The 19,516-nt window shown below is 36.9% G+C and overlaps 1 protein-coding gene across 3 annotated transcripts in view; it reads right to left on the bottom strand.

Moving 5' to 3' along the window:
- The window catches only part of LOC126235665 (ATP-binding cassette sub-family C member 4-like), a 359,166-nt gene that overhangs the window by 100,440 nt on the left and 239,210 nt on the right, over positions 1–19,516 (bottom strand). For all 3 annotated transcript variants that reach the window (XM_049944386.1, XM_049944385.1, XM_049944387.1), the window contains 3 exons: positions 14,515–14,801; positions 10,765–10,948; positions 3,659–3,811 (listed from right to left, as the gene is read on the bottom strand). In XM_049944386.1, the coding sequence (XP_049800343.1) occupies positions 3,659–3,811; positions 10,765–10,948; positions 14,515–14,801 (624 nt within the window). The remainder of the gene's footprint in view (positions 1–3,658; positions 3,812–10,764; positions 10,949–14,514; positions 14,802–19,516) is intronic.

The following is a 19,516-nucleotide window of genomic DNA, read 5'->3' as shown; positions in this document are numbered from 1 at the left end:
GGAAATAAATAATGTACAGGTTTTCAAAAGGAAACTAAAATTAATCCTCATTGAACAAACTTTCTATAAAATGAATGAATACTTAGAGTTATAAGGTTTAAGAGTGGGGGAAACTGCCTAAGAAAAGCACTCCCTTAAAGATAAAGTGTGATGCTGTTACTTGTAGTTTAACTGAAATTGTGGTGATAAAATGTAAATTTATCTGTTTCATTACAAGAAAATGTGAACTCCCATGTATCCCACTCTCTTGATCATTCACTTAAACCTCTTCTTAAGGAATGCAGTTAAAATTTGTATTCAATTCAAACCATGACCATGAAGAAAATTTACTTGCTTATATATGTCAGTTGCGTAAAAATATGCACTGTCACTTATTCTACTATTTTAAACAGTCACTTAAACTGTTTTTGGCATAATGCAGACTTTAATACTGCAGGCAAGTAATTGTTCTTGTTAAATAAACAAATGTCTGTGCAATATGATGTATAAATGTTCATGTACTACTGTAATTGCATCAATTGACTTGTCCTATATTGCTTGTACACTGGCTGTATAATATGTAATCAACAGGACCAAATAAATAAATAAAATAAAAAAATAAATGCCAGTCAACTTTGGAAAACTGAAGACTTGGAATAGTAAGCAAACAAAGTGTTACAGATGACATCAAAACTGAATAATCATTTTTGAAGTTTATATCCAGTTTCTCCATATCAAAGAGTACTGCTGGTACTTTTACTGGTGTGTGTATGTAAATGAATATATATATATAAAAGGTAACCAGCAGTTGGATACACTGGACTTCACCACATAGGGGATGTAATTTCAGATGGTTACATCCAAAAGGTAGATCCTGTGTTCGTATTGATAATACAAAAAGATGTCTTTTCGTACATGAATTGAGTATGTTCACATTTTAGGTTTCAAGGTAATATACCTTAAAAAATATTGAGTTGAAACAATTGATCCTTTGACATGCAAAATGTTTCGTATACTTCCTGTCCGATTAAGTTTTGGGGTACACTTTCCAAACTCACTCAACATTTTTATTAAAAATGGCAATTTTGGAATTATGTTCCCTGTTCAATAAATTTCTGTGAACATCCGTGTTTCATACTGAAGTAAGTGGCTGTTCATAACTAAACATTCTTAATTGTCTTGCAGATGGCTCATTTGCAGACTCATGTTATTGCTTGTATTATTGTATACTTTTTTTACCTCATCAGTTTTAACAACATATACACTGTTGGAAAAAAGCACAACACCAAAAAATAATGTAGAGTAAAAAAAAATAATGTCGAGTAATTAAATTTTGGAATACATTTGTCAAGGTAACATATTTAAGTGATTAACACTGCAAGATCACAAGTTAATGTAAGTGAAATAAGCCACTGCAAATACAAAATGCCGGTACACTAATAACCAATGTAACCATCAGAATGGTGAATGCAAGCATGCAAACATGCACGTATCGTATTGTACAAGTGCCGAATGTCAGTTTGTGGGATGGAGTTCCATGCCTGTTGCACTTGGTCAGTCAATACATTGGCGGTTAATGCCTTTTGTGAATGCCACTGTAGTTGTCGTCCGATGATGTCCCATATGTACTCAATTGGAGAAGACAGATCTGGTGATCGAGCAAGCGAAGGCATCGCGTCAACTCTCTGTACACCGTGTTGGATTTTGACAGTGGTGTGAGCATTATTCTTTTAGGAACCCCCCCCCCCCCTGCCCCTGGAATGCTGTTCTTGAATGGCAGCACAATAGGTTGCATCACCATACAGACATACAGATTTGCAGTCAGGGTGGAAGTGATAACCACTAGAGCATTCCTGCTGTTATACAAAATCGCATCTGAGACCGTAAGTCCAGATGTAGGCTCAGCGTGCCTAGCATGTAGATAGGCTGGCTGCAGGCCCTCAACTGACCTACTTCTAAAAACACACGGCCATCACTGGCACTGAGGAAGAACCAGCTTTCATCAGAAAGAACAACACACCTCCAGCCTGCCATCCATTACCTCTTGCTTGACACCACTCAAGTCACAAACGGCAGTGGAATGCAGTGACAGGGCATCTGGCTTGGAGCTGTTCTCGAGGTAACCAATTTATAACAGTTCAGTGTATAACTACGGTGCCAACTGCTGCTCAACTTGCTGCTTCAGATGCGGTACGACACGCCGGAGCCACACGCTGAACGCTCTCGGCTGTGCCACGTGGCCATCTGGAACCCGATCTTCTTGTGACTGTACATTCCTGTGACCACCTCTGCCAGCAGTCGCGTACTGAGACTATGTTTCTGCCAAATCTTTCTGTAATATCACAGAAAAAACATCCAGTTCCTCATAGCCCTATTACATGACCTCATTCAAACTTAGTGAGGTGTTGATAATGGTGTGTCTGTCTCCTTAAAGGCATTCGTGACTAACATCAACTCACCACACCCAATCTCAAAGGTAACTAAGGCTCCTGACCATTGAAGCATGTATTTAAAGAAAACCTGATTTGCATCCTCAAAGTGACACAACTAGTGCCATTCTTATGCAACTGGTGCAAAATATGAATAGAAATTATCTTTCAGATGTAAAAACATGCCTACCAATTTTCATTTGTGTCGCACAACTCCTTCTCGGTGTTGCGATTTTTTTCCTGTCAGTGTATTTTTCGTACTAGCTCACTGAAAATTAGCAATTTTCTTGTCAAATGAGTTTCTAAATAAAAATTCATTGTTCTTAAAAGGAAAAAAAAGAACTATAAATCCTATAGCATTACTAAAAGAAGAGAGGTACCAGAAAAATTATTACATATTAAAGTATTGCTATTAGAAAAGAAGAAACATGATTTTCAGAAACGAAAAAAGAAAAATTTCTAGGACTGTTAATTTTTTCAGTGATAGGTGTCACTGCTTCTTACAAATAGAAAAGAATGTGTACTAATTATTAAACATCCTGTGGTGCACTTTTCTCTTATCAGAATGAATGTGCATGCACCAACTACTGAAAGCAGATACAACATTTTAAAAGTGTAGCTGAAAACACAGCTTTTTAAAATTTTTAATAAGTTACTCCTTCAATCAGGTGAAAGATAGAAATCTTGTTTCCCATATATGTCCTGAAAAAAGGTTATAAAAGCTTTTAAAATTAAACATTTGTCTGTCCTTATGGTAATGGTATCTTGCAGAATATATTCCCAATCTGTCACAAGTGTTGTTACTTTGCAGATGATTGGTTTCATGTTCATAAAATATTTAAGGGTCTAGTATTTGAATCAGTCCTCACACGTTACATGAGCATGGAACTTCCTGACAGATTAAAACTGTGTCCTCAACGGAGACTCGAACTCTGGATCTTTTCCTTTGTGGGCAACTGCTATACCGACTGAGCTACCCAAACAAGACTCATGACCTGTCCTCACAGCTTTAATTCCACCAGTACCTCAACCCCTGTATTCCAAAGTTCACAGAAGTTCTCCTGCAAAACTTGCAGAGCTACCAGTCATTGAAGAAAAAATATTGTGGAGACATGGCTTAGCCACAGCTTGGGGGTAATTCCAGAGTGAAATTTTCACTCTGCAGCTGAGTGTGTGCCGATATGAAGTAAACATGTTACTTGCTTCAGCACTCATAATACATGCGATAGTTGGAAATACAAGCAACTTACATTCACAGATGAGACAGACATCTGTTTTTGTAAAAGCCTTTGTTCATTTTCCATTACTTTTTCTGACTCTTCTTGGCTGCTAACAAGCAAATTTGAAAAACTGGAATCATTTGTCAGGATGTCACTGAACGTGCCCTGATACTCTATTCTTCCCTGAAAGAAATCAGAATAACATAATAATTATAGCGTTGGACTATTTCAGTGTGTGTGTTTATGCAACATCGTAAAGAGTATTGCTCATTATAATAACAGAAAACAGAGATTTATTTTATATCATTGGTCACTTGTGAGCCCTATTCCCATGCACAAAAATTGTTCTTTTTTGTAGGATTTCAGTCTACTACATAACACATTTGTTAGATAGGGCTAAGAGTGTACTAGGTTGTTGTAGAAACTTAACACCAAAAGTAGGAGTGGACAACAGAATAATAATATTTTACCACAATGGCTGTCGTTGGATAAGATTGAGCTTCTTTTTATTGTGCTGGTGTTACAGTTCCATTTTTAAAAATATGCACAGCTAAAACCTGTCAGATTGGCCTTATGTGGGTCAGAGTTGAAGACAACACTTTGTGACATCTGATCATGTGGACAACATTCTATGATTACACTATTACATTTGCAAACTAATGAGTTCTTGGGCATTGGCTCATTTTTGTAGAACCATTCTGATGGGTTACACTTATGCATACACTGAAAATGGGTGCACAGTCAAAACTGTCTTATAATGAAAGCTAAACAAAGGGAACTTTTAATTCATCCAACAACAGTCAGTGTGTAAAATGTTACCACCCAGACAATTTGTGATATCTGTGGACCTTGGTGCAACCAAAGAAACAGATAGTAACAAAAATATGGGTTTACATCATCAGAGCATAATAACAATGTAAAAAATTTAAAAAATCCTGTGAGGAGGTAAATTAATTAAGCATTATAATGGTTTACTTTTGTCAAGAATTTGATTTCTGTTACTACTAGTACATGTAGGGAATATTGTCAATAAGCACAGAAAAATTTCAATTCATTCATCATTTCTGTGCCTGGTCAGCATTTCCAGAATGTAGCAACTCTGATGGCTTTGTTATTTGCCTTGATCAAGTCCTGTGTTGTGAAAGGTCATTTTAGTAGAGAACATATGGAAAAGTGGTGTGGATTTTGTGTTGTTCCACACTCACTAGACATGTCTTCATCAACTGCATGGTTATCTTGCAATGAGGGATGTCCACTGTAAGATGACAGTGATCTCCAAACAGGCTGATGTAGATCACTTCCTGAAGACAGGGATAACTGGCACCACCTTACTCCTCCATCTGGTGACGTGGTCAGGCTCTGGTGTTCCCTCCAGTGGTTGAGTCCCACTGATGAAGCTCTTTCTAGATTTCAATCAACAGACTACAACTTGGTGATCATGCAGTGGATGATGAGGGTCATCGATCCGCTTTGCCCTCCTCACATTGGCAGTGACAGCCTTTCTGATATAGGGGGGAGCTATTCCAACAATCAGGTAGAGTTTGTTTCATAGATTACAACAGGATTTGGATGGTCTCATAGAATGCAGTGTCAACCCACTTGTCATGAGCAGTTGCACTTCATACAGGTGAAACATACAATGCAGCTAACACACACAAAGCAGCACCGGAAGTTCTCAGAATGTGAGGACCAGGTGGTGGCTGTGAGCTTCCTCAAAATATTGTTTCCTGCACTGATCATCAGCCTGGTGTTATGGCAATGTTCCTTGAAGGACAGTGTACGGTCAAAAGTAACATTCATATATATAGGTGTTTGGCAATGCTGAACCTGTTTACCTTGCCATATGATGACCAATTCACGTTTAATTTCTCTATTCCATAAGTGAAATGTACACACCTGAGTCTTAATGGCTTTTGGGCTTGGATGACAGACCTCATATAAAGGACTTGTATATCCAAAGATGAAGTCACTTTTCTTCTACATCTTCATACATCTTCACTTCAGCAGACTTCTACATCTTCACTTTGGCAGCCACCGCTATATCATCATTATAGATGAAATGCCTGGAGTGTTGTGTATTGCGCTGAGTATTGAGTAATCAGCTGACCATAGGTGTAAATATTACAATGTGTAGGAGCAATCACACTGTTTTGAGGCCCTCGTCCTCTGCAAACTATCGTATGGGCATCCGTACACCTGATCTCAGAGTAGCACTTGCAACTTTCATCCTCAGTTATTTGCTGGATGTATTCCAGCCTCTGCCGTCCTCTTCAGTTTTTACCCTCTACACCTTCCTCTAGTATCATGGAAGTTATTCTGTGATGTTTTAACAGATGCCCTATCATCCTGTCCCTTCTACTTGTTAAGTGTTTTCCATATATTCCTTTCTTTGCCAATTCTGCAGAGAACCTTCTCATTCCTCACCTTACCAGTCAGCCTAATTTTCAACATTCTTCTGTAGCACCACATCTCAAATGCTTCAGTTCTCTTCTGTTCTGGTTTTCCCACACCCCATGTTTCACTACTATACAAAGCTGTGCGCCAAATATACATGCTCAGAAATTTCTTCCTAAAATTAAGGCATATGTTTCATGCTAACAGAATCTTCCATCAGTTCTTGGTAGAACAACATTATAATAAATGAAAAGTACCAGTTTGCTTTTGTTCTACAATATTACTTTTATTGTTAACCGGTTTTCAGCTTAACATTATAATTAAGCCACTGTTTTTATTATAATGTTAATGTTAAAATGCAGTACCACCACACTCTCAAAGATTGCATTTACTGTAGGTTCCCTCAAATGCCTCCATTTTCCTGCATTTATTTATTTCTGTTTATCTTATTGATATTGCTTAAGTTCCTTATGTATTCTGTAGTTACATTGATAATTGTCTCTTCTTGTAATTGGTTTTGGTATCATTCTCCATGTTTCATACCTCCTGATGTAGCCTTGTCTAGTACTAATTTTATTTTATTTTATTAGTTTTGTTTATTAATAGAAACTGTTATGTAGGCATGCTATTCCTATTTTGTGTTAAAGGTTTTCCTGTCTACTCCATTGCTATTTATGTAATGTTCAATTTTTAATTTTTTATTGCATTACCACCACACTCTCAAATATGTTACTGTATGTTTCTACTTCAGTCTGGATGCGTTACTTCTCTTCCAATGTTGTTTGCAAACATTATAACTTCCTTGGTGATAATATTCAGTAAATGTCTGAAGATGGTCTTGTAAGCCGAAAACCGGTTAACAATAAAAGTAATATTGTACAACAAAAGCAAACTGGTGCCTATGTTTCATATTAGTAGACTTCTCTTGGCTAGGAATGCTCTTTTTGCCAGTGATAGTCTCTTTTTAATTCCTCCTTGCTCCATCCATTATGAGTTACATTATTGTCTAGAGAGCAGAAAGCATTAACTTCATCTACCTTGTGATCCCCAATTCTGATGTTAAGTTTTTCGCTGTTATCATTTCTACTACTTCCAATTGCTTTTATCTTTCTTCGATTTACTCTCAATCCATATTCTGTACTCATCAGATATTCCATTCAGCAGATCCTGTAATTCTTCTTCACTTTCACTGAGGATAGCAATGTCATCAAAGAATCTTATCACTGACGTCCTTTCACTTTGAATTTTAATTTCGCTCTTGAACCATTCTTTTCTTTCTGTCATTGCTTCTTCGATGTATATATTAACAGTAGTGTCTTACAACCTTTTTAATCTGAGCACTTTGTTCTTGGTCTTCCACTCTTATTGTTCCCTCTTGGTTCCCATACATATTGTGTATTACTTGTCTCATCTGAATCTTACTCAGAATTTCGAAAATCTTTTACCATTTGACACTGCCGATCACTTTCTCCAGATCAACAAATCCTATGAATGTGTCTTGATTCAAACACAACATCAGAGCTGCCTCCTGGTGCCTTTACCTTTCCTAAAACTAAACTGATTCTAATCTAACACATCCTCAATTTTATTTACCCTTCTTCCATATATAATTTTTGTCATCAACTTGAATGCATGAGCTGTTATGCTGATTGTGCAATTCTCACTCTTGTCAGCCGTTACAATCTTCACCATGGTGTGGATGATGTATTTCCAAATGTCAGATGGTATATCTCCAGATTCATACTCCTTACACACCAATGTGAATAGTTGTTTTGTTGCCACTTCCCCAATGATTTCAGAAATTCTGATGGAATGTTAACTATCCGTTCTACCTTAATTGATTTTAAGTCTTTGAAACTCTTTTAAACTCTGATTCTAGTACCGGACCCCATATCATTGCTGCATCAAACTCCTGTTTCTTCTTATATCACATCATCAGACAATCTTCTTCCTCACAGAGGCCTTCAGTGTACTCTTTCCACCTGTCTGCTATCTCCTCTGCATTTAACACTGGAATTCTCATTGAATTCTTAATGTTACCACCCTTGCTTTTAATGTCATGGAAGGTTGTTTTGACTTTTCTGTATGCTGAGTCAGTCCTTCTCTTTCAATTTCTTCAAATTTTTCATGCAGCTATTGCACCTTAGCATTCCTGAATTTCCCTGAACGTTTTTGTACGTACTTCTCTCATCAATCTGCAGTTTTCTTGTCGCTGCCCTTCTTAGAGTTGTCCATTCCTACTCAGCTGAACTACCTACTGAACTATCCCTTACTGCAGTGTCTGTAACATTAGAGAACTTCAAGTGTATCTCTTCATTACGAAATAAATCTCGGATGAACATACTGGTGTGAGTGTACAAAGGACACAATATTTTGGCAATCGACCTTGTTGCTATCATCAGGTATCTCTTCATTCCTTAGAACTTCTGTATCCCACTTCTCTGTGCACTGATTATTCTGAACTAGCCTCTTAAACTTCAGACTACTCTTCATCAGTACTGAATTATGATCTGAGTCTATATCTGCTCCTGGGTATGTCTTACAATCCTGTATCTGATTTTTTAATCTCTCCCTGACCATGGTGTAATCTAAATGAAATCTTCCCACATCTCCCGGCCTTTTCTGAGTATACCTCCTCTTCTTGTGATTTCTGAACAGAATATTTGTTATTACTAGCTGAAATTTATTGCAGAACTCAATTAGTCTTTCTCCTCTCCCATTCCTAGCACCAGGCCCATATTCTCATGTAATCCTTCCTTCTACTCCTTCCCCTACAACTGCATTCTAGTCCTCCATGCCTGTTAGGCTTCCATATCCCTTTACAAGGTCTTACCCTGTTCAAACCATGAGGAGCAATATCTGACTGCATCATGATTTTCCAGACTGCTGTTGAGGAGTAAACTTTCTTTCAATTATGTTGTTAACTACATCAAGAATGTAATGTTTGAAGGTCTTTAGACAGTGGCTCAATGAAATGAAACAAGAAAGAAGAGGAGCAGATGAATATCTTGTTATATGTGATTTTTAAGATACACATATCAAAAAAAAGTTTTGCATCACCCCAGTTCCCAGAAATCCTGAAGATAGACACTGACTGCGGATATTGTATCATAGACACAGTCCCTTTGACTGTTCAGAGATGTCACTAAACTCGCCCAAAGATGTGAACAACCATGCATGAGCTGCACCTATTAAACGGAGGGGGTCCGACAGCCAATCAGTTCCAGTCATTCCACCAGGAAGGAGGTACACGGCTCGTGTTGTCTGTAGTTCAACCATGCCTAGACGCTCAATACCACAGTTCGGTCAATACCGCAGTTCGATTGTTTCCACATTGTTACTTTGTTAAAGGAAGGGCTCTCAACAAGGGAAGTGTCCAGGCATCTCAGAGTGAACCAAAGCAATGATGTTTGGACATGGAGGAGATACAGAGAGACAGGAAGTCGATGACATGCCTCGCTCAGGCCACCCAAGGGCTACTACTGCAGTGGATGACGCTACCTACGGCTTATGGCTCAGAGAAACCCTACAGCAATGCCATCATGTTGAATAATGCTTTCTATGCAGCCACAGGGCATCGTGTTATGACTCAAACTGTGTGCAATAGGCTGCGTGATGCACAACTTCATTTCCGACGTCCATGGGGAAGTCCATCTTTGCAACCATGACACCACGCAGCGCGGTACAGATGGGCCCAACAACATGCCAAATGGACCGCTCAGGATTGGCATAATGTTCTCTTCACCAATGAGTGTCGCATATGCCTTCAACCAGACAGTCATTGGATCTGTGTTTGGAGGCAACCCGGTCAGGCTAAACGCCTTAGACACACTGTCCAGCAAGTGCAGCAAGGTGGAGGTTCCCTGCTGTTTTGCGGTGGCATTATGTGGGGCCAACATATGCTGCTAGTGCCCATGGAAGGTGCTGTAACAGCTGTACGATATGTGAAAGCCATCCTCCAACAGATAGTGCAACCATAATGGCAGCATAATGGTGAGGCATTTATCTTCACGGGTGACAATTCACGCTCCCATCGTGCACATATTGTGAATGACTTCCTTCAGGATAACAACATCACTCTACTAGAGTGGCCAGCATGTTCTCCAGACATGAATCTTATCGAACATGCCTGGGATAGATTGAAAAGGGTTGTTTATAGATGACGTGACCCACCAATGACTCTGAGGGATCTATGCCGAATTACCGTTGAGGAGTGGGACAATCTGGGCCAACAGTGTCTTGATGAACTTGTGGATTGTATGCTACGACAAAACAGGCATGCATCAATGCAAGAGGATGTGCTTCTGGATATTAGAGGTAAGGGTGTGTACAGCAATCTGGACCACTGCCTCTGAAGGTCTTGCTGTATAGTGGTACAACATGCAATAAAAATGGCGGAAATGATGTTTATCTTGATCTCTACTCCAATTCTCTGTACAGGTTCCGCAACTCTCAGAACTGAGGTGATGAAAAACTTTTTTTGGTGTGTATATTTTGTTATCCATCTGTCATTCCATAGGCAAATGTGGCATACGAAGTCAAAATTTTTATCTAGTGAGTCTATGACTATGGGGAGACTGCAGGAAGAAATTTTAAAAAAAGAACTCCAAACATATTCCTAGTGATAACACATCAGTTGAATAGAAAATTGTGGGTAATAGTTGTTAGGGTAACTTGTACCTGCTTTGTGTAATACTTGGCAATGTTTTATATAAAATATATGTTAAACTATAAGTACTCACATTATTGATTATGGCAATTACATCAGCACTCTTGAGATATTGTAGTTGATGAGTAGCTAAGATTCGTGTTTTTGTCTTAAGATAACCATCAATGCACTCCTGAAATAATTGTTTTCCAACATGGGTATCTACAGCTGACAGTGGGTCATCCAGCAAATAAATATCAGCATCTCGGTATACAGCCCTGAAAATGAGAAAAAATCCTCTACATTTTCTGTAAATTTCACAAGTTGATACTTACTAAGAAGTAAGAGGAAGACAAGACTCTGATAGCCTGGAGGAGTAATGTAGCAATAATAACTGAAACATAATTGGGTTTTGAACATCTATTGTGGTTCTGACAGGTACCCACACAAGTCACCCAAATGAGTGCAAACCGCTAGGTGCCAAATTGAATCCACAATCATATCACGTCAGGCCTTGTCATACATTGTGTATAATATGCTTCATAACCACATCATTACCCATCATGAACACATGTTTTAAGTTACGTACCATGAATAAGCCAAGGCAGTTAGTTAATGCTACTGACTTCATATTCAGAAAAAGCAGGATTTAGGTTATTTTTCTTATTTAAACTTTACATGGTTGGCCTGATCACTTCAAATGAATGTTTATATGGCTCTTCCAAAAAGACTGCCACTCACTTTCCTGGGCACACTCACAACTGAGCTTCCTATCTACCCCCGATGACCTCGTTCATTTCTTCACACCATCAACTGACTCCATGTTTTAGGACCTTTAATGATCTAGCACAGGAAACCAAATCAAGTGCATATTTGGCTAACACACAAATATTCATCATGCTCATCTGCATTATTATTTTCAAACTCTGTACATCAATTTCACATCTGTATTTATCAAAAGACATTATCACTGTACACCTCAACAATTACCTGTCTGATTCACACATGAAAAAGTCACTATGGTATATGACTGTACATCTGATCATATTCCTGTAAGTGGTGTTGTGGTGATATTTGGTAGTGTGTAGATGCTAAGTAAAATATGCAACATAAAGAGACAAATGTTAGTAACACATACATATAATCTTGAATTCCCCAGAAAATTAAGTGTTCTGACCCGAGGGAGGGGAAATAAGGAAGACATGCTAACATTTCTGTACACATCTCAAAAACTTATGAAATCTATCCACTTTCTAAGCAAAGTGGAAACACTGTTGTTGTTGTTGTTGTGGTCTTCAGTCCTGAGACTGGTTTGATGCAGCTTTCCATGCTACTCTATCCTGTGCAAGCTTCTTCATCTCCCAGTACCTACTGCAACCTACATCCTTCTGAATCTGCTTAGTGTATTCATCTCTTGGTCTCCCTCTACGATTTTTACCCTCCATGCTGCCCTCCAATACTAAATTGGTGATCCCTTGATGCCTCAGAACATGTCCTACCAACCAGTCCCTTCTTCTTGTCAAGTTGTGCCACAAACTCCTCTTCTCCCCAATTCTATTCAATACCTCCTCATTAGTTGTGTGATCTACCCATCTAATCTTCAGCATTCTTCTGTAGCACCACATTTCGAAAGCTTCTATTCTCTTCTTGTCTAAATTATATATTGTCCATGTTTCACTTCCATACAAATACTTTCAGAAACGACTTCCTGACACTTAAATCTGTACTCGATGTTAACAAATTACTACACAAGTAAATTATCAATGCTTTGATGTCTTTTGGGAAGTTTGCACTGGAAATTTTTGCTAGCCTGGAAGTATGGATGGTTTTCATTAGTTGATCTGAGTCAAAGATGTACTTGCCAATAAGGTTCTCTGTAATTACAAATACAGAATACAGCACATTTGAGGATGTTTAAATGAGTCATGATTCTGTTCAAAGTCCCCTTTGCCTCACAGTCAATTGTGTTATCTTGAAAAATTCACTTGCATCATCACATTTTCTTCATGCACAGAGCTATGGCAGCATGTGGTGACCTACTGAATAAAATTTTTTACCAAAGAAAATCATTAAATAGCTGTATGTTTTGAGAAGTTATTTTATTTAGACAGCAACTAGTTTTGGCATCTCAATAATCTCATCTTCAGTCACGTATAGACATTCAGTTGTATCAAACAATGGAAAATCCTGGATGAAGTGTAACAATATTATAAAAGAGTGTCACAAAATAAGCTTTTGGTCAACAAAGCCTTTGTCAAAAATAGATAAAACACACACACACACACACACACACATGCAAATGCAGTTCACACACGCATGACCACAGTCTTTGGCAGCTGGAGATGACTGTGTCTGTTGTCTACTTTTAGAAAAGGCCTCGTTGAACAAAAGTTTATTTTGTGACTTTCGTTGTGCCTGTCTGCGACTCAGCATCTCAGCTATACACTCAGATGTATCGATATTTGCATATTGGAATCATCAATATCTGGATGTCCGGCCCCGGTAGCGGACAGAATGTCAATCCTAAGGGCCTGGGTTCGATTCTTGGCTGGGTTGGAGATTTTCTCCACTCAGGGACTGGGTGTTGTGTTGTCGTTGTCTAATCATCATAATTTCATCCCCATTGACGCGCAAGTCGCCGAAGTGGCATCAGATCGAAAGACTTGCACCCGGCGAACGGTCTACCTGATGCGAGACCCTAGTCGCACGACATTTACATTTAAATTTTAATATCTGGATTCCATGAATTCATTTTGGGAGTGTTTACTTCAATGAATTGACCACAACTGAGCACACCTACAGTCTGAGGACTGCAGGTGTGCTCAGTCATCAAAGTAAAAAATCCAAAAGTGAATTAACAGAATCCAGATATTGACGACTCCAGTATGCAATTATTGATCCATCTGATTGTCTGTACATGGAGTGAATAGGGGCATGAAGATAACATTCATGAGATCTTGAAACTGGTTGTCATTTAAATAAAATAACTTTGCAAAATATATGGCTGTCTGGCTATTTTCCTTGGTAAATATTTGTTCCACTTACACAGTGGATCAAGGGACACTGAATGAAAAGTCATAAAACATTTTGAGCAAGAAAAATATCTTACATAAATATCATCCTCTTTGTATTTCTATGACTATTAGTTATAAGAATAGCATCACATGAGGTAATAACGATGTGACTCTAAATAGTGAAGTCCTTTTGTACGAAAAGAAAAAAACACAAATATCTGAGAAAATCTTTAAGGTTAGAACTGGAGTTCAAATCATTTTCACTGTACCTGTTATAAATATCAGAAATGGTTATTTACTGTTACATAGACCACTTTTATAGTCTCTGATGAAGATAGGGAACATTTCAGGTGGTTTATAAAGAACACCTCATCATGCCAACAAACATATGGTCCTGCTGATTACCTACAAGAATGATTTGCATTTTTACTTATGTTAGCTCAATTCTATGAATTAATATGTCTCACGGTTTCCTTACTCATCATTACCATCAAATGTTTGGGATCACAAAAAAACTGACATGGCAAGGAGTCTGTGAACTATTTATTCAAGAATTTCACCATGAAAAACTACACTCTCAAACACAAACTTGCAGCAGCAGCAAAACTCAAAATAAAAATAAAGCTACTTAAGTTAATGAAAGTTAATTCCAAACATTTACAACTTATGTTTCTCAGCTTAAATACATTAAGTATTAAGTAGGTTTCATGAAGAGAATGAGTAGTTTTATTCTTCAAATAAACGTTTTGATTTATAAAATGGCTATTCATAAATTAACCTATGACTGGCTATTAAAAATAAACAATTAGTTGTAGCTTGATGTGCCTTACCTGGCAAGATTGATCCTAGCTCTTTGTCCTCCACTAAGTGAAACACCTCTTTCTCCAACTATAGTCTTGTCTCCAAAAGGAAAGAGTTCAAAGTCTCTCTGTAAAGCACAGACTTTCACAACCTGCTGATACTTTTTGTGATCATATGGTTGTCCAAACAAAATGTTCTGTCGTACTGAACCAACAAACAGCCAAGGCTCTTGTGATGCATAAGAGACAACTTTATCAACTGAAATATAGCCAGAACTCAGTGGTAGTTCATGGAGAATTGCATGAAGCAGTGAGCTCTGAAATCATAATGCAGGTATAGGATAAATAAACCAAATAAATACATTCAGTCTGATGCGAAAGGTACATTATAAATCCATTTATTTTCTTCTGAAACAAATGCATAGAATATATTTTCTGGTTTACATTTATTTGCAAAAATTCAGTATATATGAATGTAATTTATACATTTGAAAGCCAAGAAGAGTATTGATTGTAGTAGACAAACTATTGCTTGTGTGTCGAATATATAACTTCCTTGTTCGATGCAAAATTACCAGTGAATTCAGTTTCAATACTTTTTTTGCATTTAATGGCCATAATGCCAATTCTGTCTACAAGTTATTTCATTCTAAAAATAATCTCTGCAATCTGGATAAGACATTGCTCTGCAACATCCTTTCTTCCAGGACTGCTAATCCTGCATGATGTTCAGGAGAACTTCTGTGAAGTTTGGAAAGAGGGAGATAGGTCTTAGTTGAAGTGTAGTTGTGAAGTTGACTTTTGAGTCATGTCTGGATAGCTCCAGTCGTGAGGATGAAAGGCAAGGTTCCAAGTTCAAGTACCCATCTGTCATATAGTTTCAGTCTGCTACGATGTTTCAAAACAGTGAACACTCCACTGCAGAGTGAAAGATTCATTCTAGAGGCAAGAGAGTTCTTTTCCACTTTCACTTTTACACAAATTCACTGAGATACATTTGGGCCATTATTTCTTAAGGAAGCATAGACTGAAACGTCAGGTGGGCTGTTTACTGTTGTTCATGTAAATTAGATTCACAAAATCAGATGACTGCTGAACAATCAAATAAACAATGTCTGCCACTTTCAGAATTACAGTCTTTTCCCTCCTCTTGCATGTTTGCTATATTTACTTGGACCAGACAACATCCATCCACATATTTATTTTATAGGTAGGGAAGTATAGATTAAAATTAAGTAATGATATTCACAGGATACATGGAACAACGTAAGTTAGATACAGAAAAGTGTTGTAATGTGATTTATTAACTTTTTCTATGGATTGTTCAAATGCACAAAAAACATTACATATAGTATTAAATCCTATCCAGTACATAGTCCAGCAAAGTGGGCCGTGGGTGCGCTACACATCAGATGCTGCTACCCAGGTAGCTGACTGTGTTGGGCTGCAAAAAAGGGTATTTTAGACAGGACAACACTCCGTCCAGTCCAGATAATGAAAGTTGTAGGACACACTGAAGCGTTAGTGTAAGATCCACAGAAATGCCTCCCACAGATGAGTTGATTAAAATCCTAATGATCAGCTGCTCAAGCATTGATGATAAGTCCCAAACTTTGAAGCAGTACTAAAAAGGTGTGGAACTCATATAATATAAGGTTCAGAGAACTGGTTATAACTGGAAATTGGCAGCAGCAAGGTCTTTGGAGGAAATATTAGTGTATATCAAAAGAATAGAGAAATGGAAAATGCAGTGGTTGTACTAGTCCCAATAGACAAGAAACTCAAATCAGATGAATAGCTGTGAGTGTGGTTCTTTTGCCAAGACTCAGTATCAAGGGAAGTCAGCTACCAGACTTACTAACATGTCACCAAACCTGTTAGAGAAAACCATCATTCACCAGTACATATGTTACACAGTAGCAAAATGCATAAATGGTTTGTGGTATGTTGTGACCATTTTTAATGAGCTCAAACACTGATATCAAACTTGAACATTGTATTTAAGTTTATACTACTTTATCCATTTTTGTCTTATACCATTCTCAAAAGGCCCTACAAAAGAAATATATGAAAGAGTGCAGTGCAAAAACATTGGTACAATTAAATTAAATGTACATTGCAAAATGGGAGAAGTAAGCACTAACTGAAAATACCTTTGATAAAATATAGAAAACGCACATAAAAAAATTAAAAAAAAAAAACTAATTTAAGAGAAGTAGAGCTCACCACACTATCTACAACAAATTATAAGCTAAAACAAAACTGAAACTGCCAAACATGGATACAAAGTGTCTTGTCTGCATTCATTTCATTTCTGTTTAATACAGTTATTGCACATTTCTATCATATAATTCCATTATATTTTCATAAGGTTTGCTTTCTTTAATTTGTTCTTGGAAAATCTATACTCATTGCTACAAGAAATTATTGGAATTCAATAGATGTCGACTCATTATGGTATTTCTTTACATAACATTCATTTACAGTAATTTTGTGTTTACTTGTTAATTTATACTAAACAAATGTGTTCTTTGTGTAACATTTCATTTATCTTTACCCATTACACAAGCTCAATATAGCTACCGTACAGTTTCACGTATAAAATCCTTTAAGTATTCATATAAAAGCCATTAGGTATTCATAAGATTTGTTTTCGAGAGAAGATACTTAAAGTGTTTCAACTATTCTGTACACTTCATCTGTCTGGTGACAGACTTGTCATAATTCTCCAATATTTTTGAAAACACTTATGTGTAGCAACCATATTTTCACTGCTAGCTTGCTGTTAGACAATGGCCAGATTATTTATTACTTGATATGGACAACATTTTAGAAATATTAGAATAAAAAATAATTGACACCATCTTTTTGTGCAACCTCCCAGACATTTGGCATATTCCTGGTATGCATTATCTGTTGTATCCTACTTTTGAGTACTGCTTTCTCAGTTTATTGTGTATCGCTGGTTCTATTGTAAGTGGAATATCGTTACACAAGACTTCTAGATTTTTAATTGTCTCTGCAAAACTGTTACATATTAAGTATGCTTGATTTCATTTGGCATGTAACATTGTAAATTTTGTTTTATCTTATGGTTGGAATAAAGATATAATGATTTTAATGTTTTTATATATGCATTTCCAGATAGTAAATTATGCATCTGCTGTAATTTATTATTTTACGAACAGCTAGATGTTGACTTATTTTAATTACAGTGATACCATCTTGCAGGTATAATTTTTGCCAGTTCCCTTGCAGCACATGGGTATTTATTAAATAATAAACTGGGTGATGTAATAGAATATTATTTCTCATTTAACACTACATCATATCAATATTTCAAAACGTAATTTTCAAAACACTGCATAGTATAGGCATCTGGACTCTTCTTCACCTAATACTTTGATGTGTGCAATGAGTCAGTTTGCACTTAAATGTCATCAGGTAATGTAGAACAGATAAGGTGCATCCATGTATAACAAATTTAGTTTTGTTTTACCTAAGAATTTCTTAATAGACAGTTTGCTAATCCATCCTTCCATCCTTCCTTTCTTCCATCCTTCCTTTCTTCCATCCTTCCATCCATCCTTCATTTCTCCCTTTTCTATGATATGCATTTTATGTATTTTATCAATGTTTTCTCACTGAGTGCTTGCTTCTTCCATTTACATTTCATATCTTATGTAATTGTACCAATGTTTTTTTCACTGATGCTCTCTAATGTATTTCACTTGCAGAGCCTTTGTGAATGGTGTAAGTCCAAAATGCATAAGGCAGTACAAAATTAATAAATACAGTGGTCACAACTAATATCACTTTTTGAGTACATATGTTACTCTATAAACCTGTCATCATTGGAGACTGTAATAATGCAATAATTAACTGGGATGGTCACTGTTTTGTAAGTGGTGGGTGTGAGAAGACATCTTGCAAAACATTACTAAATGCATCTTTTTGAAACTGCCTAGAACAGATAGTTTGGAAACACACTCACGGTGGAAATATGTCAAACCTAGTGGCAGAAATCACTCTGGTCTCTTTGAGGATATTGATCCTGAAATTGGTATCAGTGATCATGAGGCAGTTGAAACAAGTATGATCATTAAAATACAAAGGGCAGCTAAAACAAATAACAATGTTAACATGTGCAGCTGTCAAGGTAAAGAGGCAGTTGCATCATATCTCAAAGAGGAACTTAAAATGTTTAGCAATGGGCAGGAGTATGTAGAGGAATTATGACTCAAGTTTAGAGGAATAACTGACCAGGAAATAGTTTGGTTTGTACCCAGTAGAACCTTTACTCATTTATTCATCCATCTTTTAGCATTTGCATACAACTGATATCATCATGAGTAATGTACAAGAGCTTTTATAAAGCACGATTGCAATGTTAAGAAGTATAACTATGGTATCACACAAATCTAAGGTACACATAGTAAAAGGAAATACATAATTATAAAAGGACATATTCAATGGTTCATATTCTCTGTAAAAAAAACTTTTAAAGAAACTGTGACTATTGTATAATAAGTGTAAAACAAACCATAGACCTATAGATGGAGAGACGCTAAAGGAAACATGTTTGGCTGTCAAAAGGGGCAATGTGTGAAGCTTTCAATGATTACCACAGCAGAATCATATTTTCATCTTGCTTTCATAGTGCACAAGAAAACAGCACCAGACTTAATTTCTTCAGAAAATTCAACTAATTTTCTTACCATATGTAAGAATATAAACTATAAGAATATAAACTATAAGAATATAAACTATTGTTAGAGGGATAATGGTGCTAGAACTGTCAGAGAAAGACAGAAGGAAAATTATGTCATCTGATATGAAATTTCTCAGGGCAGTCCAAGGTTGCTTACTGATGGTCAAAAATATGAAATACAGAAATAAGACAGGAGGTGCAGGCTTTTGATTTTGAAAGCAAAATTCAAAAATATAAAGTCAATTGGTAACCATTTAGAAAGAATTTAAAAGGTTGTCTACCTAGAATCACCATGAACTACAAGCTCACTGGACAGCAAAG

Source organism: Schistocerca nitens, chromosome 2, assembly GCF_023898315.1.
Source record: "Schistocerca nitens isolate TAMUIC-IGC-003100 chromosome 2, iqSchNite1.1, whole genome shotgun sequence".
Lineage (NCBI taxonomy): Eukaryota > Metazoa > Arthropoda > Insecta > Orthoptera > Acrididae > Schistocerca > Schistocerca nitens.
This window is presented reverse-complemented; position numbering and strand designations above follow the sequence as displayed.